Raw genomic sequence first — 26,686 nt, 5'->3', positions numbered from 1 at the left:
TGCGCAGCTCAAACCATAGCCATTGTATTGCAATTAATCATTTGTTTCTAGCTGACTCCATTTATGTTAAGAGGCTTACAGCGCCATCTTTTGGTAAGATTTTTGTTAAATTTGTTCTGCTCCATGACGTTTCCCCCTGCATCAGTAATACGCTGCTCAAATTTGACATCATTCTGAGCAGTGATTCTCTTTCTACAGTATTTTGAAACTGTAACTTTAATTATGGACACGCTGTATAATGATTTGTCTTCACCTGCATTCTTTGCTGTGCAATGAACTTGTTATTACTAGCGGACCTGTGTTATGATTTATGGTAATTGTACAAAATAAAATATTAAGGTAATAAATTAACGTTACTAAATTTTAAAACAAGATTCCAACTTGTCAGGTAAAGTAGCAAATGTCAAAAAATGAAGAAAAATTACATAGGAAAAATAAATGCCTGTTTGTTGTGGAATGTTCTTCATCAAGTAAATTGAGAAACAAAGTCACAATGTGGAAAGCTGAGGCATTTTGCAGTTTTACATTTTTGAGGTAGTTGCACTACAGATTGAAAATATGAATATTTTGCTGTGTCACATGTTTTCTTCTTGTTGACATGTAACTCATCCTAATTCTACTCAGTAATGTGATACTTTCTATTTATAAATGAATGTTTAAGTAAACTGTGTAATCAATGTAAGTTCCACTATTGGTATTTGTTGTAGGCACTGCCAGAACTTAATATTTTTTCTGTTTCAATTAGTTTAAGACTTATGTAGCTTGTCTACAAATTATTGGTACTTATTATTAATTTGTGTTTGATCCTATAACATTTTATACTGAAACAGGACAAGTAAAAGATATGTAAAATTAGACTTTAATTATAGATATATGTTTTGTCTTAAGTCTATACATAAATATCCTCTAATTTGCATATATGTCATTAATAATCATGAAATAAAGTACAAATAGTAGTTTCAGCCATTTGGTGGAATATATGAAAGTTTATGACTACAGTAATTTCAGTGTTTGTTATCTGTTCACATTAATAACATGCTACTCAGTTGGGAGGTGTGACCTAGACAATTTCAGAGAAAATAGTAAGTGCCAAAAAGAAACGGGTGTATGAATGCATTCGAAGGTAGCTGAAATGAAAAGCAAATGCAAAGCCAAAGTAATCAATAGCTTGTGGACAAAACCTGGATCACAAGCCAAGAGAATAACCTAGAACAAGCTCATCACGATGGGCACAGTAGTAATGTCGGCGAGTGGATAACTTCAGATGCATAATGCAACTGGCCAAGGAATGAACACTCACTTTTCTCTTAGCCTACACTGCCAGAAGGTTTTTCCAACTCATGTGGCAACTGCACTGTTAATGGAGTGACTGTGAAACTGAACAACTCCAGATGGCAGAGCTGGTGCCTTCATCTTTGTCTGAATCTGGCTATGATACCAAATTCAGTTTCTTTCCCATCATTGTTCTTGCTTGTAAATTGTTATGTTTTGGTGATGAAAATGTTATGGGATCTCCATACAGGTATGCTTGCTGGGATATCATGCCTTCTTGGCACATGAATTCATCATTATAACTTGTCATCATGGTAAGGCACCAACCATTATAACTTGTCATCATGGTAAAGTACCAACCAAACTGACTTGGTCAAGGAAGCAGCTCATTCGTTTTTATATGCAGATAGCATCCTCCCTCTGTATTGACAAGTTAAGTTGTTGTAATATTGTGCAAAGAAGACACGACATCCCAGCAGCACATCCAAGAGGAAGTCATGTATTGTGTTAGATTCAGCAATGATGTTTTCTTCTAGTAACTGAATTGTTGTTTTTCTAACTGTGGAATCAAAAAGTGCTTCATCAACAGATAAAGGTTTCTCTTTGCCATTGATATTGTGAGTAAGGTCTTCTATGTGCAAAAGAAAAAGGCTTGGACTTAGGATGGATCCTTGAGCTCTGCAGTATTTAAATAGTGTTTTTCTGATGAATAAATTGTTATTTGTATGATGTTTCCAATGGATATGTCTCGCTTAAACATATCTTTTTGTTGACATTGTATCAGATTACATCTAATACATTATTTGGAATACCTCAAACATCTTTCCTGTTCAACTTATTTAGTAAGGTAACAAATTACGGTGATCAATAATGTCAAACATTTTAGATAGGCCCAGAAATATTCTTCTAGCCATTTCCCCTCTATCTGTAGCTTTTTGAAGAGCATGCTCATATTCAGAACCAGCTGTGTTTGTACATACTGAGTTCCTAAAGCCATGCTGATACGACAATAATGAATTTTTGTATATACTCTCTAGCAACCCACTGTTTCATCATCTTAAAATTAAGCTGTGCTACATAGCTGTCAGTGCTTGTGTTGTTCGTGGCCTCCTCTTTGTGTGGTGTTGTGATCTTAGCAACCTAGAGAAGACTGAGGAAAGAACATAAAGAAAAGATGTGATTTATTATATGCATCTGACATTCAACAAATATTGTCTTGTTCATTTTGTGGTACAAACTGGGTACCATTGATATCATAGGAATCAATTTTTGTCAATACAGAAGGTTTGAGGGAAGGGGGGAGGGGGGAGGGGGGACATTAATTCGCTATCAAACTGTAGCATATTTCAAGTTGCCTGGTTATTTTTGATGAGAAGTTTCACCATTTAGTTAAAGCACTCATTGCAAATGATTAATACAGTGTTCACATAAGATAATTGTACATGACTTCAGTTTTGTATATCAAGATTAGTTGTTTCAATGTTCCATGAATCATGTTCATTATAAGTCCCTATGATATGTAAATGTCAACTGTTTTAATATATGAGACTTTTTCTGTGAAAGTATTGCTACCTTCTGGCCACTCATGTGAGTGTTTCTAAATCATGTTCACATAATACTTATTCTATTCTTAAATTAACTAATTGAAAGAAGATTTTGCCCTGTCTTACTAGTTAATTGTATGAAACAGAAAGTTTACTTAGCAATTAACTTTTTTTGTTCTTTTACATGTATATTGACAGTACTAAGAATTTCATATCCTGAAGGTAACTTATGGTCAGCCTTTCTGTCCATAATTGTGTAGTTCTCTGACTGGTTTGGCCATCAAGTTACAGGGCACACTACTTGGCACAACACAATCACTTTATTTTTAATTCATTGTCAGGCACAGTCATGTTCATCTGTTCACAGCAGAATAGATGAAAGTGATTGTCTCATCAACTAAAATTGTTAATACATTGTAACTATGACTAACTTCTCCTAGCCGGCCGCGGTGGTCTCGCGGTTCTAGGCGCGCAGTCCGGAACCGTGCGACTGCTACGGTCGCAGGTTCGAATCCTGCCTCGGGCATGGATGTGTGTAATGTCCTTAGGTTAGTTAGGTTTAAGTAGTTCTAAGTTCTAGGGGACTGATGACCACAGCAGTTGAGTCCCATAGTGCTCAGAGCCATTTGAACCATTTTTGAACTTCTCCTAGGACAGTATGTCACCTTTTCCAAAATTACCAACTTCAATGGCTGCTTTAGAACTTATGCCTTCTGGTGAAACCAATGTGCCTCCCATACCATGTAACCAGCCTTTTTGAGTTGTGGAGAGGGAAACTTCACTTCAGTGTTATCTTAAGTCTTGTAATACTGCTGGTACCAATATCCACTATCCCTGCCCTTCAGCTTTAGCATCTCATTTTCTAGCTCTGTGCCTTTGTTCCCACCCTATATCCAAGCCAGTTGCTCATTTCAGTTGCTTCATAATTCCCCTTGCCACTAACTTAGATTACGTTTTGTAGGGTTTACTTAGGCTCCGTATCCAGCTACTACTGCCTGCATTTGTATGTGTGTGTGTGTGTGTGTGTGTGTGTGAGAGAGAGAGGGGGGGGGGGGGGGGGGGAGTGTTAAAAATAATAATTAGTAAATAATCATATCAGAAATAAAGTAAACTGAAACAACCCCTTGTGAATGTGAGAGTACGTCATCTATCCATTTCTCTAGAAGAGAGGCAAAATAAACTGGAAGAATTACAAAGGAATATCTGTCCTACAGGGCACTCACAAACTCTCTCAAAAGCCTTTGTAAGAGACTAAAAAACAAAAGCAAGTGGACTTACAGATAGGAGAGTGTAGTAAGTTGTTGCAAGAGACACTCCTAGATTTGGAATCTGTAAGATGATTTTTCAAATGAAAAACACCAAAAATGTGGTAGTCACCTTTATGGACTTCAAGAAGGCATAATACAGTAGTCACCTTTATGTAGTTCAAGAAGGCATATCACTCCATAGTCGGACAGATGCTGTTCAGCACACTAGAAGTCTTTCACTTTGAAAGAAAGGCGAAAAGCTGTCATTTGGGCAATTCTGTCTTAACTCAATCTTTAAAGTAATAATATGAGTTATGATATGTTTAAGAGCGTAACTCCACTTTCAAATGCTCCTTTACAAAGGAAAATCCAGGAGAATTTCCCCAATTTAATTCTCGTATTACGGATAAGATCAGTGTCAGTGTCAGTGGTGTTGAGAAACAGCTGAAATCATTAAAATTGAACAAAGCCCCAGGACCCAATGAAATCCCTAGCAGATTCTACACTGAATCTGCAGCTGAGTTAGTCCCTCTTCTAACTATAATCTGTTGTAGATCCCTCAAATAAAAAACTGTGCCTAGTTCTTGGAAAAAGTTACGGGTCACACCCATGTGCAAGAAGGGTAGTAGAAGTAACCCACAAAACTACCGTCCAATATCCTTGACATAAATTTCATGTAGAATCTTGGAATATGTTCTGAGCTCAAACATAATGAGGCACCTTGAACAGAATGACCCCCTCAATACCAACCAGCACGGATTTAGAAAACATCGACATGTGAAACCCAACTCGCACTTTTCTCACATGACACTCTCAAAGATTTGGATCAAGGCAACTAGGTAGTTGCAGTGTTTCTTGATTTCCAAAAAGCATTTGACTCAGTACTGCACCTATGCTTATTGTCAAAAGTATGATCAGATGGGGTATCAAGTGAAATCTATGACTGGATTGAGGACTTTTTAGTAGAGAGGGCACAGCTTGTTATATTGGATGGAGAGTCATCATCAGATGTAGAAATAACTTTGGTTGCACCCCAGGGAAGTGTGTTGGGATCCTTGCTGTTCATGTTGTATATTAATGACCTTGCAGACAATGTTAATGGTAAAATCAGGCTTTTTCAAATGATGCAGTTATCTATAATGAAGTACTACCTGAGAGAAGCAGCATAAATATTAAATCAGATCTTGATAAGATTTCAATGTGATGAAGAGATTGACAACCTGCTCTAAATGTTCAGAAATGTAAAATTGTGCACTATAATTTCAATGAGTCATTGTTGGAATTGGCCAGCTCTTATAAATACACTTTGTAGGAATATGAAATGGAATGATCACATAGGTTTAGTTGTGCATAAAGCAGGTGGTAGACTTCAGTTTATTGGTAGAACATGGGGGAAGGGCAATTAGTCTACAAAAGAGATTGCTTACAAATCAATTGTGTGAGCCATCCTAGAATATTGCTCAAGTGTGTGGTACCTGTAGCAGATAGGACTAACAGGGGATATTGAGCATATACAGAGAAGGGCAGCATGAATATTCACAGGTTTGTTTATTTTCTGGGAAAGTGTCACAGATATACTAAAGGAACTGAATTGGCAGATGTTGCTGACAGACATAAACTATCTTGAGAAAGTCGATTAACAAAATTTCAGGAACTGGCTTTAAATGATTACTCTAGGGATATACTACAATCCTCTATGTATCATTCACATAAGGATCATGAGAATAAGATCAGAATAATTACTGCATGCACAGAGGCATTCAAACAGTCATTCTTCCAGCACCCCATACACGAATGGAACAGGAAGAAACTTTAATAACTGGTACAATGGGACGTTCCCTCTTCAATGACCTCATGGTGGTTTAAAGAGTATAGATTTAGATTACTACTTAGCACAATTAGAGGAGGAATTGTGCAGGAAACAGTCACATTTAAAACTAGACTGTTTGATATTATGAAGCTATGTGTGGGCAGTGGGGATGCAGAAGAGCTGTGCAGTGGGGAGGTTGAGGAGTAGCAGGGAAGAAATAAGTGTAGATGCTGTAGTGCTGCCAGTGGGAGCCTGCAGGGACATTGCAGGGGAAAGATGGTGGACTGCTAGGTGCAGCATTGGGGGAAAGAAGCAGAGATGGGGAAAGGACTCTGGAGGTGTGCTAGGTATGGAGGGAGGAGATTTAAAGTGTGTATGAGGCTGAAATGGGAGCAGACCAGGGGAACAGAGCCAGGCAGAGGACAGGGAGACTAGCAGTTTGAAGCCGAGTGGGTCACAGGAACAAAGAATATGATGGAGGAAGACTCATCACCTCCAGTCTTGTTACAGACATTTTCTGCCCCATCAAAGGCTCACTCACCTGTGAAAACAATAATGAGGTCTACCAGCTTAGCTGCAACCACTGTGTAAAATTCTGTCAGAATGACCACCAACAAGCTGTTCAGCCACATAAATGGCCATTGCCAAGTTGGGCCCAGGAGAAAGCCAGACCACCCAGTTACCATCCACGCCAAGCAACATGGTGTGTTAGACTTTAACAAATACTTCACTGCACATGGTCATGTTGACTTTTCCCACCAACATCAGCTTTTCTGAATTGTGCAAGTGGAAACTCTCCCTATATTATATCCTTTGTTCTAGCAGTCTTCCCTGGTTTCAACTTTCACTAGTCCTTATCCCATCTGTCTCTGCTCCCTTCCTTGCTCCCACTTATGCCTCACATATGCCTCCTATTCCAACTAATGCAACTGTATAGTCCTTTACCCTCCACTGCTCCTATTCTCTCTCCTTTTTCCTCAAGCACAGCCTCCTCATGCTGCACCCAACAACTCACCACCTTGATCCCACAACATCCCTGCACAGCCCCATAATCAGCACCTCTTCTGTACTCTCACTACCTAGCTCAGCTGAGATCGCCATTCACTACAGTTTGGGCCCCAGAGCCTGGATATGACAGTAGCCATGTTTTTGTGAGTTCAGTAGTTTTTTCTATACCTGACAAAGGACGCTGCATGATAGCTTAACATAATCCGACAGTCTACTTTTCAATGTGCCTGTCTGCCACTCAGTATTTTGTCTATGTGGTGAGTAGCAATCTATCCTAATTAATATTGTGATTATTCTATTACAAACCACCCAAATTGGAATTTAGAGTGAAATTTCTGATGCATTGGAGATCAAAACCAGAGTGTGGTAGGGTCATTATTACTCTTTAACATCATACCTGGAAAACAATTATCTGAGAAAAGGAAAAAAAGAAGCTAAAACAATGCAAATTGACATAAAGAAGATAACAGTGTCAACGTGAAATGTCTGGTGTTTGCTGGTGTTGTTGCTGTCCTTTAGGGCAACAGAGAATAAGTAAAAAAGCTACACGGGGTTGTCTTAAAAGCCTAGTTTGCAAATTTCATATGAAAAAAACAGGTAAACTGAGAGATAGTCACAGGACCAGTCTCCCCGTAGTAACAAACAATGGGAAAACCATACTAGTTCCTCATATCAGATATTTAAGTAAAAATTATTCAGCTATTCTGATTTAACTTAGAGATCAATTAAGAAAGAATCAAAAAACTCCAAAGAGAATACATGCTTATGTGAAACCACTACAGTAAAATATCCATATCAATGCACATTTGAGGCATTAAATCACAGTCATATTTCTGGAAGCACTATACATATAAGAAAAAGCACATATTGGTTGACAGACAAAAATCAAAGAAACTGGAATGGAAAAGCCTTACAAAGATTTTTGGGTCTAAAAATAGAAAAGGCATTTGGGTGGAGAGACCAATGTCAGACATGTACAAAGTCACAATCAGCATCATGGACAAATTCAGGATGAATCAAATTCCACTGGTCATTTGCAGGAAGAATGCAGAGAGAATCACAAGAAAAATTCTTGATTTCACCTGTCGCTGCAAGGAAAGAATAAAGTGATTATAGAAGTTTAAGGTAATGTCAGACAACTAAGCATGATGACAGATGACATGGGAGGTACAGAAAAGATTAGGAATACCATCAACAACCATGAAACTGAAATCACACACCAAAAGGAGAACACAGGATGTAGTGAACAGAGCAGTGAAAGAAACAACTCATTGAACACATGAAGAGAATTTGAGGAAAGAAGAAAAATTCAAAAATATTGTTATAAAGGAATTAAAGGACAAATGTTCTCTTTCACAGGAAAAGCTAATAAATATTTAAAACATTATAGTGCATCATGTTGTTTATTTTCTACGCATCAAAAAATTTGCTTTCTTTACGTAGTAAATATTTATCTAATGCTATTTTTCCATGAGATATAAGGGGCAAACTGTTTACATGTTTTTTAAAATACAGTTTCTTGAGATATTCTAGTGGTTGAGTTGATCAGCTTGGAAAATACTTTATTTTATGTTTGTGGCAGTGTTTCATTCACTCCCATAGAATACCTAATAAATCAAATCACAAACTAAACCTCATTTATTTAATTAATTAATTTATTTGTTCTTTGACCATTCAACACAATCGCACATGACATAATAGATGCACTACAGAAATAATTTATACATGTATAAAACATATACAAACTTGGATCAGACTAGGCAAGAATGGGCTGGAAGTTGGACATCATCTTTTCAGAAGAACTAGCCCAACATCCATGTTAGCAAGTTGGTGAAATCATGGAAAATCCAAGGCAGGATGGACAGATGGGTATTTGAACCCTGCCCCTCCCAAATAAGAGACCAATGCCTTAAGAGGACTGGTCCGTGAATACCAGCTCATATAATGCTTACAATCTTTTGGGAATATTTTTATGTATGAACCACAGCTTTAGCTCTCACACTTTTCTTAATCATATTTTTTTGTAGCAAGTAAAATGCTAATTATTTATGTACATCATAGGTACACATTACTCAAAAAACAAACAAAGTAAAAAGTTTATTTTTTCCTGTAAGTTCTTTACACTATCATCTTTAAAGCAGGCTGTTGTAAGGATGGCACTGTCCTAAATTGTGGTACAAAAATTTTTTAAGTATGATTATAAAAATTTTTCAAAATGAGTTCAGGGTTTTTCTTCAAAAAAGCATTTTATTTTTGAAGTTAAGTCACAAGAGTAGCCTACTTTTTAGTTAAGCATGTTTTAAGGCAGTATAGAAAATTTTAGCTCTTTATCTTTAATAGTTTTTAGTCAAAATTTACCAGAATGTAAAATAATTTAAGTTTTGGGAAATTCAAGTTAAACTTAAAACTTGCTTTTTCTATTAAACTTGCATGGCGCTAATGCATCCCAGGTCCATATTCATCTTATTTCCTACGTTGTTCTTCCTCGCTTCTCTTTTATACACTATTTCTTCTTATTCTTGCTTGTTTGGTGGCTTCCAACACAGAATTTTCTACTTCGAAGAGTCTCCTTTGGCCAGTGGCTGTTAGAGGTCTACTCATATTTAGTTCATCAGGCACTCCCTCACTTCCATAACACTAAGCCTTGACACTGCGCCACCATTGAAACATAAAACAGTCTCTAGCACCATGAACCACTGACAGGTGGGCGGAGTGCATGACATGGGTTGTCATCTGCGGAAGATTTATGAAAGAAGGACCCCATACTGCCATTTTCACTCACTCAAGGTCATTTTTATTTTGTCTTGTGGTTTGTTCATAATAATACTACAACCTCTCTGTTTCTTTGTCTGTAAGGCGACCATGTCACTAATGCACTTACCATCATCTAATTTCTTCCCATTCAAATGCCTTTTCAAGTTCCTCAATCTTGTACCTAACCTTTTCTGGATGTGTCCAAAACATCCAATTTTTGTGACACCATAGGGTTTGGATTCACAATTTTTTTGGTACCCTTTTGAGTCTCCATCTCATGGGTAAGATGTATACATCACACCATATTTCTCCACTGATCTTTAAAATATCTTCACAACACCTTCAGATTCCATCCCTCTACTATAACCACTAAAATTTATCAAACATTTATGATTTTCAGTTCCACTAGTACAACTATGACAGTACTTGCTAACACATTCCACATCAATGACTTTACCATTGTCTAAGGAGGTAGCTGTCACTACACCATTTAGAGAACCACGGTCTCTTCATTGTCAAGATGCATCCAGGGCTGCAGACATACATGTACTGCTGTCGTTCATGTCTACACTTCCTGAACAGCATTGTTCATACTATAATTTGCTACTTCCAAAGTATGTAGAATAATTTTATTGTACCTGCCAAACCTTGTTGGGGAAGGTAAGTCCATAAGAGCACAGAAAACTTGTGCACTAGTATACCCTTTGCCTACACACCTCATAGCATCAGCAAGCTTAGTATTTGTGTTATACACACCCTGTTTGGTTACGCCACAAGTATAACCATATTCACTTAAATCACAAAAATTACAAACAATTCTTAATTTTGATGCACAACCTCTTCTAGCGTGTACACTGTGTGATCAAAAGAATCCAGACACCTTGATGAACAGGAATTACAAGTTCATGGGATCCTCCTTTGGTAATGCTGGAATTCAGTGTGGTGTTGGCCCACCCTTAGCCTTGATGACAACTTCCTCTCTCGCAGGCATATGTTCAATCAGGTGCTGGAAGGTTTCTTGTGGAATGGGTGCCCATTCATCATGGAGTACTTCGCTGAGGATAGTATCGATGTCGGTCGGTGAGGCCTGGCATGAACATCCCAAAGGCGTTCTATAGGATTCAGATCAGGACTCTGTGCAAGCCAGTCCATTACAGGGATGTTGTTGACATGTAACCACTCTACCACAGGCCGTGCATTATGAACAGGTGCCAATCATGTTGAAAGATGCTATCGCCATCCCCAAATTGCTCTTCAACAGTGGGAAGCAAGAAGGCGTTAAAAAACATCAATGTAGTCCTGTGCTGTGATAGTGACATGCAAAAAAAACAAGGGGTGTAAGCTCTCTCCATGAAAAACATGACCACACCATAGCACCACTGCCTCCGAATTTTACTGTTGGCACTACACATGCTGGCAGATGGCGTTCACTGGGCATTCGCCATACATACACAACCTGCCATCAGGTCGCCACATTGTGTACCATGGCTCGTCACTCCACACAACGTTTTTTCACTGTTCAATCGTCCAATGTTTACTCTCCTTACACCAAGCGAGGCGTCGATTGGCATTTACTAGCATGATGTGTGTCTTATGAGGAGCCGCTCATCATGAAATCCAAGTGTTCTCTACTCTCGCCTAACTGTTATAGTACTTGCTGTGGATCCTTGATGCAGTTTGGAATTCCTGTGTGATGGTTTTTATAGACGTTTTTGTACTACACATTACAACTGTCTTCAACTGCTGGCAGTCTCTGTCAGTCGACAGATGAGGTCGGCCTGTACGCCTTTGTGCTGTACATGTCCCTTCACTTTTCCAGTTCACTATCACATCGGAAACAGTGGACCTAGAGATGTTTAGGAGTGTGTAAATCTCGCATACAAGTGACACACAATCACCTGACAATGTTCAAACTCCGTGAGTTCCTCAGAATGCCCCATTTTACTCTCTCACAATGTCTAATGACTAGTGAGTCATTGGCATGGAGTACCTGGCAGTAGGTGGCAGCACAATGCACCTAATATGAAAAACGTATGTTTTTGAGGGTCTCCGGATACTTTTGATTGCATAGTGTATCTTCTCAACTATTCTTCACATTGCAAACATTTATTTATTAGTTCAGCTACAGCACAGAGTTAAACAATAATGCAACCTGAATCGATAGTTGGCTTCTCTATATTACCAGCATTAATACTGTCAGTCCCATTGTCAAAATATTTTAGTTTTAGCTTCGAAGTACTTGGAGCAGTTGAAGCTGATTCAGGTGTTGAAACATGTTGTAGCAGAGTTAATCCGTTTGGTGAACCAGTTGTCATAAAATTTATGTTATTTAACACTTAACTTCTTAATTCTTCCCATTGATTTCAAGGGAAATAAGAAACTCATGCACACAATAAGAAACTCACCACACAATTACTTCACTGTAAACATAAGTATTCACACCAAAAGAACAGCAAACTAAACTTTGTGTATAAACAAAAGATAAGCAACTGTAAAGCTTTTCAGGTTAGCCAACTTAAGGGGCTAAAAAGTCATAAAAATAACAGAGCTGACTGTGTGCTATGGGGATATCATGGTGCGTGCATCCATTTTTAAATACCTCTAATTTTGGTACCTTCCGTGGTCCATTTTCCTGGAAGTAAACTTTCCGCCGTTCAGGAAACTACAGAGAATTTTTAAGAAAAAAATTAAAAAATCAATTTTTCAACAGTTGTTTACATACAAGTCCCCTTAAGAAAACCATTGATAAAACGACGCATATATAAAGCATGCAATTACCTTACATCATGCATATGCAGTACTTATAAACAGTTCTAGAACATAATGCTTTTTTATATTATAGCTTTGGGAAATATAAACACATGAACACAACTTCCTTCCCAACTGTTTCCATTCACTGCCATGGTATATTGCACTACATCTGGAAAAGAGAAAGCAGGAAATCAAGAACAGAAACATTCTGGTTCAGTTATCTGAGACTGCAGACGTGTAGTGGTTCTTGGTGTCATGGCTATCCCAAAGGCACAAAAAGCAGCAGTATTTCATGAATCCAGCCTGTAATCTTGTAAGGAGTGCAACTTTTCAATCACAGCAAAGCTGCCATTCATGATCCTTATATTTGATTGCCTCTAGCAGCATGGTTTCATAAGTTTCTTTCATGTCTACTGTGTAAGCTAAAGGTACCAATGGAAATGCATTGCCATTATGCAGTAGTACTGCTTTCAAGCTGGTTTTATTGGACTCAATAAATAGTTGCCACTCCTGTGGATTATATTGTTCACCTAGATGCATCATCAGACCATTGACATCTCTACATACACACATTGAATTCTGCGTATTGAAATATTGAGCGAAGGAAGCACCTCTTGATCTGCAACAGGAAATTTTTGTCCCTGGATCTAGAAGGTTCTGTTGTTGCAGTCTCGACCCCAAGAGATCAGTTTGCTTTTTCAAAAGTTTTAGATCATGAACCAAATTGTTCAATTGCTTTTGATTAAAGAGCTGAGATGAAGTGTCATGATATTGAGATCAGTACTCTTCCATATGTTTAATACTTTTGATTCACTTGATATGGTGTCTGGTTCCATGGCTTTCAAGTTACAGACAGGAACAGGCAACCTCTCTTCAGGGGGCACAGTCAAATGCACTGAAGATACATTTGGATTCTTTATTTTATGTCTAGTCTGCTTGAATGTCCCGAAATATTTGTAAGACAGTCTGAATAATGGTCATTAGGCTCACACCACACCATCGGAATAATGAATGGCATGGTTCGGCATTTTCCTTTGAACCACTTGGTTAAGGTTGTGCAGGTTATGCAGGCAAGATGAGGTGCAAAATTTTTATCTAATCACCAACAGGACAATCAAAATACAATTCATATGCCTTCTTAACTAAATCAGTGATTGGCTTTCTTTGGGCTTTTGGAGTGAATTTCCCACACTCATAAAAAAAGTTGTCGGGTGGTTTAGACAGCAACGAGATTTAGTTGCCATTTTTCTTAGTGTAAGTTTTAAACACAAAAAGTTTGCACCATCTGTCACAGGAACACTTACTGAGTATCTCTTTCACACCAGTGGATTACCACACCAATCATTTACTGACAATTTGTAGATCTTCTAGCTCTTCTCTGCAAATCCAAAACAAACAATTTAACATCAAAACATAAGAACAGCAAAATGTGAAATCCTGAATAAAAAAATAAAAAACCTTTAAAAAGTCAAAAATGGTATGTGCCAGAACATTTTGAATGGTATATTTGGATTCTACACACCAAAATACATACTAGTTGATGTATCACATCCCAGATGCATAATGACTGTTGACTAGTGTTACCAGCATGTAGTTGTCAGCAGGAGGAAAGGGTAGGAGGGGGGGGGGGGTGAGGGGGGGGGGGGTACCACATGATATCGTGATATGCTTGCTGCAGCTGTGGCACCATACATGGGTGCAAGTGTGTGGCTGTAGTATGTAGCCTGAGTATCTCTGACTTTTTCTCTCTATTGACACTTGTGCTGGGTGAGGAGTCCGAATCACTGTTGGATACTAAACCCCCTGCCCCTTTATCCTGTATGTAGGGCCAGAGGCTATGCCTGTGCTGACTTTGCTGAGGAAGGGGAGAGGGGGGACACTAGAATCCCTGTCAAAGCCTCCCATAGTAGGTCCTCCATGTGATCGGTTGGGTTGGAAGGCAAAGCCATCTGTGAGAGACCCGGCCGATTTACAGGATCTGGGGTGCAGTTTGAGTCTGCCTCCAGGGCAGTGTGTGCCAGACATGGTGCAATGGGACCCCTTAGTGTGGCCCCCATAGACACCACTGTCCAAAAATGCTTAGTTTCAAAGAGAGAAGAGGGGCCACTAGTGGTGAGGGTGGAAGTCAGAAGTACAATAGGGAAGGAAGTTGTTCTAGCTCCGTCAGTTCTCATCAATCGTGATTGTTGACTGCCTGTTGATACCTAACATGAGCAGTAACAGACAAGCTGGTGGGCTGGCTTGTTCCGGCAGTAGTTGTGGAGGTTATGCCCAGTTGGCAAGGGATATGAAAGGAGCGACACATCACGTTGTGGACTGAGCTGATTCTGTTATCTTACTACCTGCTTCTGGCTGGCCACGACTTCAAACATTTACCACCTCCTATTGCCATTGATAATGCACAGGATCTACCCAGTGCTTTATTCAAAAGTCAGAGCCGAGACCTAGTAACCCATGCAATAATTCAGCTGTGTTTGTGGGTTTTGAGCCCACTGAGTTGGGCATAGCAGATCAAACAGGGTATGGGGCTGCACCCATGTCAAATTTCAGCCTGACTATATCCATGTACAGGAAGAGGTGGACCAGCAGGTGGTGAGAAAGATAGTGACTACTTCCCTGGAGTCATCTGTCATTCTTTTGCATATCTATGTGTTGAGTGTTGTTACCATACATTCAACTTCTGTATTAGACACTGGGTGGAAAGGGCCAGTGATCGTTTGTTCAATGCCAGTGCACTGACAAAAATTCTGAAATGGAAATACCATGAGCTGAGGGCTGTTGTTGGAAACCAGGATGGAAGGTGCCCCCTCTGTTGCAAATATCATGGCCGGGGCACTAATAGCAGGTGCTGTTGTAGTTGTAGCCATTCATGCCAGATATGGAAATTTAGAGAAGGCATCGATAACTAGCAAACATATTTGTCCCCAGAATGGTCCAGCAAAATCAACATGTACTCCAGAATGAAATTTTCACTCTGCAGTGGAGTGTGCACCGATATGAAACTTCCTGGCAGAATAGAACTGTGTGCCAGACTGAGTCTCCAACTGGGGAATTTGATTTTCGCTGGCAAGAGTTCTACCATCTGAGCTACCCAAACACGACTCACGACCCTTCCTCACAGCCTTAATTCCACCAGTATCTCGTCTCCTACCTTTCATATTTCACAGAAGCTCTCCTGCAGACTTTTCAGAACTAGCACTCCTGGAAGAAAGGATACTGCAGAGACATAGCTTAGCCACAGACTGGGGCATGTTTCCAGAATGAAATTTTCACTCTGGAGTGTGCACTGGGATGAAACTTCCTGGCATTTTAAACTGTGTTCCAGGCCAAAACTTGACACTTTTAATCTACCAAGAAATATCAGTGCTCACTCCACTGCAGAGTGAAAATTTCATTCTGGAAACATCCCCCAGGCTGTGGCTAAGCCATGTCTCTGCAGTTTCCTTTCTTCCAGGAGTGCTAGTTTTGCAAAGTCTGCAGGAGAACTTCTGTGAAGTTTGGAGGTAGGAGAAGAGGTACTAATCAAATAAAGGCTGTGAGGACATGTCGTCAGTCATGCTTGGGTAGCTCAGATGGTAAAGCACTTGCGTAGCTCAGATGGTAAAGCACTTGCGTGAAAGGCGAAGTCCCACGTTCGAGTCTTGGTCAGGCACACAGTTTTAATCTGCAGAAGTTTCAATATGCACTCTTTGCCAGGTACAGTCAGGGCGCAGTTAAGGGTTGAAATGCTGCCCTATGGCTGATAAGTTGTGGATGCAGGCCTGACAGTTCCAGATGATGTCTTCAATGGTGGCATCAACTCCTTACCAGTACATATGATGCCACACTGTTGTCTTCATTCTGAACATCCTCATATGCACAGTGTGAAGGAGCTTGAGCAGGCATGGGTGGAGCTTAGAGCAACAACCAGTCAGCATTCAGAATCATCTGTAGCTTCATTTATATTAAGGCTGTGCCATAAGGAGAAACAGGTGCGCCCCAGGTTGGTGTCATTAGGCAAGTGCTCCGGCGATCACCACCTCACAGCAGATATCATCCTGCAGAGCAGCAGATCACAGACTGCTCTGCTGCAGCTTCGTATGCCATAAATTTGGAATTTGTCAAGGGTATGTCACTGATTTGTGTGTAAGGCATAACACAGTGCTTCATGCCTATCAAATATGGCACCTGACATCACAGCTTGCAGGATAGTGTGTTAGTGTTGGAGAGCTGCATGATGGGTTGATTATGGACCTCATTGGTATAATTACTTCATGACAACACCAACCGCTGCAGCTGCTGTGCCATTTTATCAGGAAGTTCTGAATGTAGACTGAACACCGGAATGAGGGGTTGGTTATAAGTGAAATGTAATAGCATGAGATACACATGAAACTTCCTGATGCAATTTATGATAGCCAAAATTCCTTTCTCAATTTATGAATAATTCCTCCGTGCCACATATAGAGTTTTAGACACAACTGCACTGGACTGTTCCATGCCATCAGCCTATTCGCGGCACAACATGCCACAATCTGACATATCAGTGGTAAACATTAAACATTTGCTGAGATAGAATGTTGTTAAACAAGGGGCCCACCTGTGGCACTTTATAAGTTGGAACAAAGCCTCCTGGCACACCTCTTTCCACCCAAATTGGACACTTTTTTATCTGATTTAGGTGGGAAATATCGCCCACGCTGTGAATAAACTTCACATAATAATTTGTTTTGCTGTGGAATGGCCATTTTTCTTTGAGGCTCTTAGGAGATGATAAATTAGTGATATATTTACATGATCCTGTGTGCATGTGGACCCATCTGTACTGAATATATGTGCCAAGTACCTGTCATTCAGCTTAAAGAAACTACATTTGGTGAGGTAAGACTGTGGACCATGGTCTCTGAGTCGCTCTAGCAACATTGTAGGTTGCAAAGGTGCTGCTCTCAAGGGTTCCAGTAACTAATAAGTCATCTATAGTTGAGTCAGTCTAAGTTGTTCACTGACAGTTACAATGAGCTGAGTGGATCAGCTTTATAGGCCTGCCTCAACCAATGAGATAACGTGATTTTGTAAATGTCTCTATAGCAGTGCATTAGTCTTGTCACAGCTGTGTAGACGGGCACTGTTTTCATCTGTGGCCATTAGATCTTTGCAGTTGAAGTTGGCAACAGTGCTGTGGGCTGTCAGGGATCTTTTTATGCCATATCGACCATAAATAATTAATATAGTTGGGGATACATTGGACGAGTTCCTCAAGGTAACACTGAAATATTGCAGGAGTGCTTGTGATGCCAAATGGCAATCTGTTGTAATGATACATGCCAGACAGTATGTTAATCACTAAAAACTGTTTCATTTCATTATCTAAAGGCAGTTCAAAGTAGGCATCAGTGAGATCCATGTTTGGGAAGTAATTTTACCATCCAGTCTTGTTAACAATTCCTCCAACATAGGAAGTGGATGCAAATCAACATTTACTTAAGCATTAACGAAAGGATTAAAATCACCACAAATTCTAAGTGATCCATTAAGGTCTGGACTCTGACCATGGGCACTGGCCATTGACTAGATGATACTCCCATACTCTGCAACCTATCTAATTCTGGTTTGATTTGGTCACAAGTTCTGTGTATGTAATCACAGTTTGATATGAGATTTAAAAGTCAAAAATGTTAGTTGTTGTCTAAGAGTTGACTACTAGCAAGGTTTGTTGCTGAGCTACACTTCTAATACCTAACTTGGACTCTGACCCCCCCAGTAGGATCTACTGGCCATTTGTCCACCACTTAGCTACTCAGGGGACCCCCAGCTTTGGGGAGCAATGCACAGATACGTGCCTCATTAATCAGGAACACAGCAATGCCTGCATACAACTGGAAATTCAGTGTCGTCCTATTAATGTCCAGTTTTCAACATGAAACACTGCATCCCATCTGCTTCTGCTATGAGCACTAGCAAGATAACATGCAGCGTGCACAATGCTAGGGCAGGTGCTCATGGGATGCCCCAGTTTGCGAGCAGGCAAAACAGACAAGATCACGAAAGGGCAGTGATGCCATTGATATTGTGGGCCACACTCTGGACATGATTTGTTGCCCTGAACTTCTGTGCAGCACCTTGACAATATTGGGGAGGAAAACATTCCATGGGCCTTCACTCACTTTGGAATACATTGACAGCATGGCTAGGGGGCTACATGTACCTCTACAGCTACATACATAATCTGCAAACCATTGTATGGTGCCTAATGGAGGGTACCCTGTACCACTGCTAGTCATTTCCTTTTTTGTTTCACTCACAAATATGCTGGGGGAAAACGAATGGTCTATATGCCTCCATAGGAGCCTGATCTGTGTAATCCTATTTTCATTGGGAGCAGTAAAATCATTCTGCAGTCAGCATCAAATGCCAGTTCTCTCAATTTTCTCAATAGTGCTTCTCAAAGATTAGATTAGATTAGATTAATTATTCATTTCATAAACCCATAAAAGAGGGAATCCTCCTGCTTGTGGAACATGTCAGATTAACACATTATAAAAATGTAATTAGAAAAACTCGAGTTTCATTAATTTCAATCATCCTCAGTCAATAAACAGTAAAATTATGTACATGAACTAAATTTAAACTTCTAATATCAAATTTAAACTTCTAATATTTACAGGTAATACTTACATCTGCTTTCATTAAATCCATCATTCAGACATTTGCTAGTTCCTTGGCAATTACAACCAAGTATTGTTAAAAATTAAAGTAAATTATTCATTTCAGTGATCCTCAGTTAAGAACAGTCAGATTATGTACAAGATTTAAAATTAAACTTCCACTATTTACAGACTCAAGATAAACATCTGATTTCCATACATCATCATTCACACAGTAGGTACAAGGTGGCACACGAAATGTGTTACCATTTTGTTTTTGAATATAAATTTTATTGTCAATACAATCTGAAAGGAACATATACTACAATGAAGAGCCGTCCATGGACATTTGTTCTAACTCAGCACATGCTCAACATGTCCACCGTTTCATTTTCTAACTTCCTTCAAACGAACGCTGAAGTTAGTGATTATCCTACGGCACATGTCTTCCGTAATTTCACTGCAAGCTTGAAGAATAAGTTTTCTGAGCTCCGTTAAATCACGTGGACATTTCGGGAAATTTTTTTCCTTTAGGTACCCCCAAATAAAAAAGTCACATGGATTGAGGTCTGGACTATCTGGGGGCTAATTTTGTCCGTCATTGAAGAGACATGGAAACCTGAGTGAAATGATCCGCATGTCGAAATGCTTGTGTAAAAACTTCAACACAGTGTTTGCAGTATGCGACCTTGCTCCATCTTGGATGAACCACTGCGTGTTGAAGGGCAAGGCAGTAGCAAGAAGCTGTGGAATGAAAGCATGCTCAAACAACGCTCGCTTATCACAGTTTCTTCAAAGAAAAAGGGTCCAATAAGTCCGTGACTGGAAATTGCTGCCCACGCTGTAATTCTCGGAGCATAATGTTGTTGTTCATGAGGCACTTGTGGGTTTTCAGTGGCCCAAAAGCATACATTTTGTTTGTTAACCACACCATCTAAATGAAAATGCACCTTGTCTGAAAACCAAACATTGTTGAGAGTTTCTTCCATATCCTCCGACTACTAAGCAAACAGTAGTCTCTGCTGCTTGTTTTCTTCAGTGAGCTTCTGTGCACAGGTCATCTTGTATGGGTACATATGGAGGCCACTTTTAAGAATACGTTGAATGGACTGTCTGGATATTCCCAATTGCACTGCTGCCTTTCTACACGATTTCCCGGGACTTCTCTGTACAGCAACTCGTACCGCTTCGATATTTTCTGGCGAACAAACAGGCTTAGGCTGAGGTCGCTTCGCTTTCATTACTGTCCCTTCCTGTACAAATTTATCATACAACCTGTGGATGGTCTTCTTACACGGGACCCATTGTGTGTCAAACTGTTGTTGAAAACGCCTCTGAGTCACAACAAGGCTTTTCGTTTCATGACAAAGTAACACAATTGCCAATCGTTGCTGTGTCGTCAGTCTTCCATTGTCAGCCATTGCTGCTTACTAGTCTCCTAACGGCAGTATCGTGAATTACACATCATTTCGTAACTCATCTGTTTTTCCAAGCTCTGCTGGTAATACTGTAGAGATCCCAGCGGGATATCTAATGTGCTTTGTAAATTGTGACAAAACCAATTGGTAACACATTTCATGTGCCACCCTCTAGTTACTTGGCTGTTACAACCAAGTATTTAATAAATTTTCATTAAAATGGTCTACTGTACTTGTTGAGAAACTCGTGGTAGGAACAGGAGTTGGACACCGAAAATTCTTTTAAATTATGTTTAAATTGTGCCTTGTCTGAAACTAAACTCTTAATGGTTGCTGGTAACTTACTGAAAATATGCGTTGCTGAATACTGGACTCCTTTCTGGGCAAGAGTAAGTGATTTTTAATCTTTATCTATATTGTTTTATTCCTAGTATTGATACTGTGTACTAAGCACTTAGTTGGAAAAAGAGATGCATCGTTTACAACAAACTTCATTAAGGAATAAATATACTGAGAAGCTGTGGCTAATGTGCCAAATTCTTTGAATACTCGATGTTAACAAATTTCTCTTCTTCAGAAACGCTTTCCTTGCCATTGCCAGTCTACATTTTATATCCTCTCTACTTCGACCATCATCAGTTATTTTGCTCCCCAAGTAGCAAAACTCCTTTACTACTTTAAGTGTCTCATTTCCTAATCTAATTCCCTCAGCATCGCCCGATTTAATTCGATTACAATCCGTTGTCCTCGTTTTGCTTTTGTTGATGTTCATCTTATATCCTCCATTCAACTGCTCTTCCAAGTCCTTTGCTGTCTCTGACAGAATTACCATGTCATCGGCAAACCTCAAAGTTTTTATTTCTTCTCCATGGATTTTAATACCTACTCCAAATTTTTCTTTTATTTCCTTTACTGCTTGCTCAATATACAGATTGAATAACATTGGGGAGAGGCTACAACCCTGCTTTACTCCCTTCTCAACAACTGCTTCCCTTTCATGTCCCTCAACTCTTATAACTGCCATCTGGTTTGTTTACAAATTGTAAATAGCCTTTCGCTCCCTGTATTTTGCCCCTGCCATGCCACCTTTAGAATTTGAAAGAGAGTATTCCAGTCAACATTGTCAAAAGCTTTCTCTAAGTCTACAAATGCTAGAAATGTAGGTTTGCCTTTCCTTAATCTTTCTTCTAAGATAAGTCCTAATGTCAGTATTGCCTCATGTGTTCCAACATTTCTGGTCTTCCCCGAGTTCGGCTTCTACTAGTATTTCCATTCGTTTGTAAAGAATTCGTGTTAGTATTTTGCAGTTGTGGCTTATTAAACTGATTGTTTGGTAATTTTCACATCTGTCAACACCTGCTTTCTTTGAGATTGGAATTATTATATTCTTCTTGAAGTCTGAGGGTACTTCGCCTGTCTCGTACATCTAGCTCACCAGATGATAGAGTTTTGTCAAGACTGGCTCTCCCAAGGCCATCAGTAGTTCTAATGGAATGTTGTCTACTCTCGGGGCCTTGTTTTGACTCATGTCTTTCAGTGCTTAAGGAACCCAAACTGTGACTTTGACAGTATGTTATTTTCACTAAGGTGCTTAAGTAGATGCTTGAACATAACCTTTTCAAAGATTTTTGAAAGAGCTGGCAAAAGTGAGATCTGTTGGTTATTTGATGGCGTTTCTTTTGTCCCCTTTCTTATGGAGAGGTATAACTTCAGCATATTTAAGCTAGTCAGGGAATATTCCAGTGACAAGTGATTGATTACACAAATAACTTAAGATATGACTAAGCTCACATGAACACTCTCATTAACTTTGTTGATATGTTATCAAAACCACTAGAATGCTTTGATTTCAAGGACTTTATGATGGATTCTATTTCTTTGGGTGAAGTAAGTGTCAATTACATTTTATTGAGATTGCTTGTGTGAACTGGTCTCAGATATTCCATTGCATTATTTACTGAACCTGGCAACCCCATGCTATCAGTAACAGAGAGAAAATACTTGTTTAAATGGTTTGCAACACAGCATGCATTTGTTACCAGGCTTTCATTTATTTTTAGAGCTATTTGTTCCTCCTCATTTCTGGTCCTATCTGTCTCTGACTTAACTATATCCCATATTGTTTTTATTTTATTGCTGGATGTATTTATCTTCTTCTCATAATGCAGGTGTTTAGATTTCTGGATAACCTTCTTCAATATTTTGCAGCAATTTTTGTAATGAGCTATAATGCTAGTGTCAAAGGTGTCCCTATGTATCAGATAGAGTGTCCTTTTTGTCTCACATGATATCTTTATCCCTTGTGTGATCCATGGTTTATTATTAGACTTCTGCTTAATTTGAGTTACCTTCAGGGGAAAACAATTTGCAAATAAGATACTAACTTTATTAATGAATGTTTTGTGTTTTCCATTTATGTCTTGGATGCTGTAAACATCTATCCAATTAATTTATTTGAGCAATCTCCTAAATTTCTCATTTTTTGACTGTTTTATTGCCTTCTGTACTCAGTTCTGATAAATGTTTTACCCTGAAAATTTTAAAATTTAATGTTAGGTGTTGCATGTCATGGTCAGATAGCCTATTTAGTACTGGCTTTATAATGTGGCTTAGTTGCCTAGAATCGTCTATAAATATATTATCAATGGCAGTCTTAGAACATTTGTATACCCTAGTGGGAAATTTACAGTAGAAATTAAATTGAATGACAATGTAACTGATGTCAGTAATAGTTCACTGGCAGTGTTTTTCAGGACATCTATATTACAATCACCAGCAACCACTAGTTCTTTGTTTTTTAATTTTAGATTAGATAATAAATCTTCAAGACCATTTATAAACAGGTTGAAATTTCCTGAAGGTGTTCAGTATATGGCTACTATTATAAAGGACCTATTATGAAATTCTATCTCTGTTGCACATGGTTCTAAGTGCTGCTCTAAGCAAAATTTATTAATGTCGGTATTCTTTAATTTAAAACTGTTTTTAACAAATGTGGTAACCCCTTCTTTTTCCGTCTTTTGTTTACAGAAGTAGGAAACTAACTTAAATTCTGAAAGGTTTAACATATCTATACCAGTGGTCACATGATGTTCAGAGAGGCAGATTATATCAACTGGATTCGATGACTCTTAATTCATCAATGCACATAAGTAGTTCATTAATTTTACTTCTAAGCCCTCGAATATTTTGATGCGCTAAAGATAGTTGGCATTTCACATTCACCGAGATGAAATCAGGTGTAAATAAAATTTCTGCTGATTGCTGTAAATTTTTAACCAACAGCTGTGTGCGCTGAACCAATGTCCCAGGATTATGTTGTTTGATTTCTTTATCGTACTGAAGGTTTGTTTCAATCTTTACTTCTCTCAGAACTTGACTTCGTTCTGTCCTACCTACCCTAAAAAAGGTGCTGCTCCAACACATATGGCCACTGGCATATTACCACTCATGGCAGTCCGCCCCCCTACATTTCCTGTTATTAGCCCAGCCAGTTTACCCTTCCCTTTCCTGATGAGGCGTAGGAGATTGTCTTTCCTTCAGCAATTGCTACTTGAGTTCCCTAAGTATCTCCATAATACTTGCATGTTGTTCAAACCTACCGGTAACAAATCTAGCAGCCCACTTCAGAATTGCTTCGATGTCTTCCTTTAATGCAACCTGGTGTGGATCTCAAACACTCCAACAGTACTCAACAATGAGTGGCACTAATGTCCTATATCCAGTCTCCTTTACAGATGAAGTAAAATTCTCTCAATGAACCGAAGTCAACCATTCTCTTTTCCTACTACAGCTCTTACATGCTCATTCCATTTCACATTGCTTTGGAATATTATGCCTGGATATTTAATCGGTGTGACTGTGTCAAGCAGCACACTGCTAATACTGTATTCAAATATATTGGATTTGTTTTCATACTCATCTGCATTAACTTACACTTTTCTACGTTTAGAATTAGCTGCCATTCATCACACGAGCTAGCAAGTTTGTATAAGTCATCTTGTATCCTCTTGCAGTCACTCAATGGTGAAGTCTTCCCACATATCACAACATCATCAGCAAACAGCCACAGTCTCCTGCTTATGCTTACACTATATGCCAGACAATTTATGTGTATAGAAGATAACAGCAGTCCTATCACACTTTTGAGGGACGTTCCTGATGATACTTTTGTCTCTGACAAACACTCGCCATTGAGGAGAACATACTGTGTTCTGTTACTTAAGAAGTCTTCACGTCACTCACATACCTGGGAACCTACTCCATATGCCTTTGTTAACAGTCAGCACTGTGGTGCCATGTCAGATGCTCTATAGAAGTCTAGGAATATGGAAGCTGCCCATTGCCCATCATCCATGGTTCGCAGGATCTCATATGAGGGAAGGGCAAGCTGAGTTTTGCACAAATTATGCTTTCTAAAAATGTATAGATTTGTGGACAGACGCTTTTCCCCCAGTGAAATCTATTATCTGGGAATTGAGAAATATTCAAAGATTCTGTAACAAACTGATGTTAAAGATATTGATCTGTAATTTTGCATGTGTGTTCTTTTACCCCTATATACAGGAGTTGCCTGCAAGCTAAGTAAGGGGCTGTAGAGTGCTCTTTGTAAAACTCAGTTGGGAATCCATCAGGAACTTGTGTCTTATTTGCTTTCAGCTCTTTCAGTTTTTTCTCTGAACCAGCGATGGTTATTAGTATGTCCCTCATATGGAAGACTGTGTGATGTTCAAACAAAAGTATGTTTATAAGATTCTCCAATGTGAACGATTTCTTAAATGCAAAATTTAAAAATTCGGGTCTATTTTTGCTACCTTCTGCTCCCACATCATGCTGGTCAGCGAGTGAGGATGGAAGGCTCAGACCCAGTTAGCAGTTTTACATAAGATCAGAATTTTCTTGGATTCTTAGCAAGATCTGTTGTTTAGGTATGATGGAGATAGCTGTTGTAAGCTTTGGGCATTGCTCTTTTTACAGATGCATGAATTACTGTTAACTTTCAGCTGTTATCATTTGTGTGTTCTCTTTTGGACTGAGAGTGCAACAGCCTTTACTTCGTGCACATTTTTTAATTTTGGTAGGTCTCTTCTGTCTGTAATCCACTTCTTTGGCTCATACTTCTCCTGCGTATAATTTACAATCTTTGTTATTCTTCTATGTCCATCATACTAGAATTAAGTGATGTCAATTTGTTTTCTAAGTGGGATGCTAACAACTGTCTATCTGCTGTTTCTAGCAGAAGAGTTCTCCAAGCCTTCTTGATTGCTTTGTTAACTTTAGTAACCAAAGTCACTGTGATGACAACATGGTCACTAATCACTGTCTCTATACTGACACTGTTTGTTAGGTCAGGCCTGTTTGTGGTAAAGTCTTTCAAGTTGGCATGGGCTGTGTGGTGATTTGTTATATTGCACCTCATGCACCAAACACCTTAATAAGTTTCCACCTGACCACTCCTTTTATGTACAGTGAATGTTGTTTACTGACTATGCAGTCGCCATTAAGTATTACAAATCAGGGTCCAGCAAGTCCACATCCTGAACTCATGTATCTTCTTCCTTCAACTTGCTTCAGACTCTGTCCCCTTACAGACCACAGATAAAGCTGATGAAAATCAACTTCTCATTGTCATTCACTCTAACACATACATAAGAAGTAATATTCAATTCACATTCTTACATTATCTTCAAAATTGCAACTCAACGCATGATAAATGAGGACAGCTACCAACTTGTATACTGCTTCTCTGTACTTTGTACATAACAGATTGAACTTTATAATTAACAATTACAATATATTTAATATCTTTGATGGTTCACATCCTTAGCTTTCATGGAGCTGTTTCTTCTGCACCACCAGCTCCATGGAAGTCCTATCTCCACCTCAGCAGGTAGGGTCATCTGACTGCTACCCACTTCTGTACAGTCACTGGATTGTTAGTGTAGTAACCTGAATTGAGTGAGACTGGAATGCACTAGCCAATGGGTCAACAGTGCCAATGGGGAATCGCTGGTACACAGTACAGTGATAACCGACAACACAGACCACACGGCGAAATGCTGAGTCCAGAGAGCAGAGCCATATTGGATACCGAGATGTAGCAACTATTAGTGACCAGAGCAACGATGAATTGATAATGGTCAGGTGCGCTGTTGGAACACAACCATGATCTGAGCCTCTGTGCTGCCGGCTTTGTAGAACCACTGTGAGCATCAGTAGGCTGGTGTGGAGCGTGTGGCCCATGCATAGTGCTGTGGTG

At 39.2% G+C, this 26,686-nt stretch overlaps 1 protein-coding gene across 1 annotated transcript in view; it reads left to right on the top strand.

Moving 5' to 3' along the window:
- Nucleotides 1-26,686, top strand: part of LOC126355359 (uncharacterized) — a 255,309-nt gene that overhangs the window by 64,411 nt on the left and 164,212 nt on the right. The window contains exon 5 of the mRNA XM_050005653.1: nucleotides 16,249-16,463. Within this exon, the coding sequence (XP_049861610.1) occupies nucleotides 16,249-16,463 (215 nt within the window). The remainder of the gene's footprint in view (nucleotides 1-16,248; nucleotides 16,464-26,686) is intronic.

The sequence above is a fragment of the Schistocerca gregaria genome, chromosome 3, assembly GCF_023897955.1.
Source record: "Schistocerca gregaria isolate iqSchGreg1 chromosome 3, iqSchGreg1.2, whole genome shotgun sequence".
In the NCBI taxonomy this organism is placed as follows: Eukaryota; Metazoa; Arthropoda; class Insecta; order Orthoptera; family Acrididae; genus Schistocerca; species Schistocerca gregaria.
This window is presented reverse-complemented; position numbering and strand designations above follow the sequence as displayed.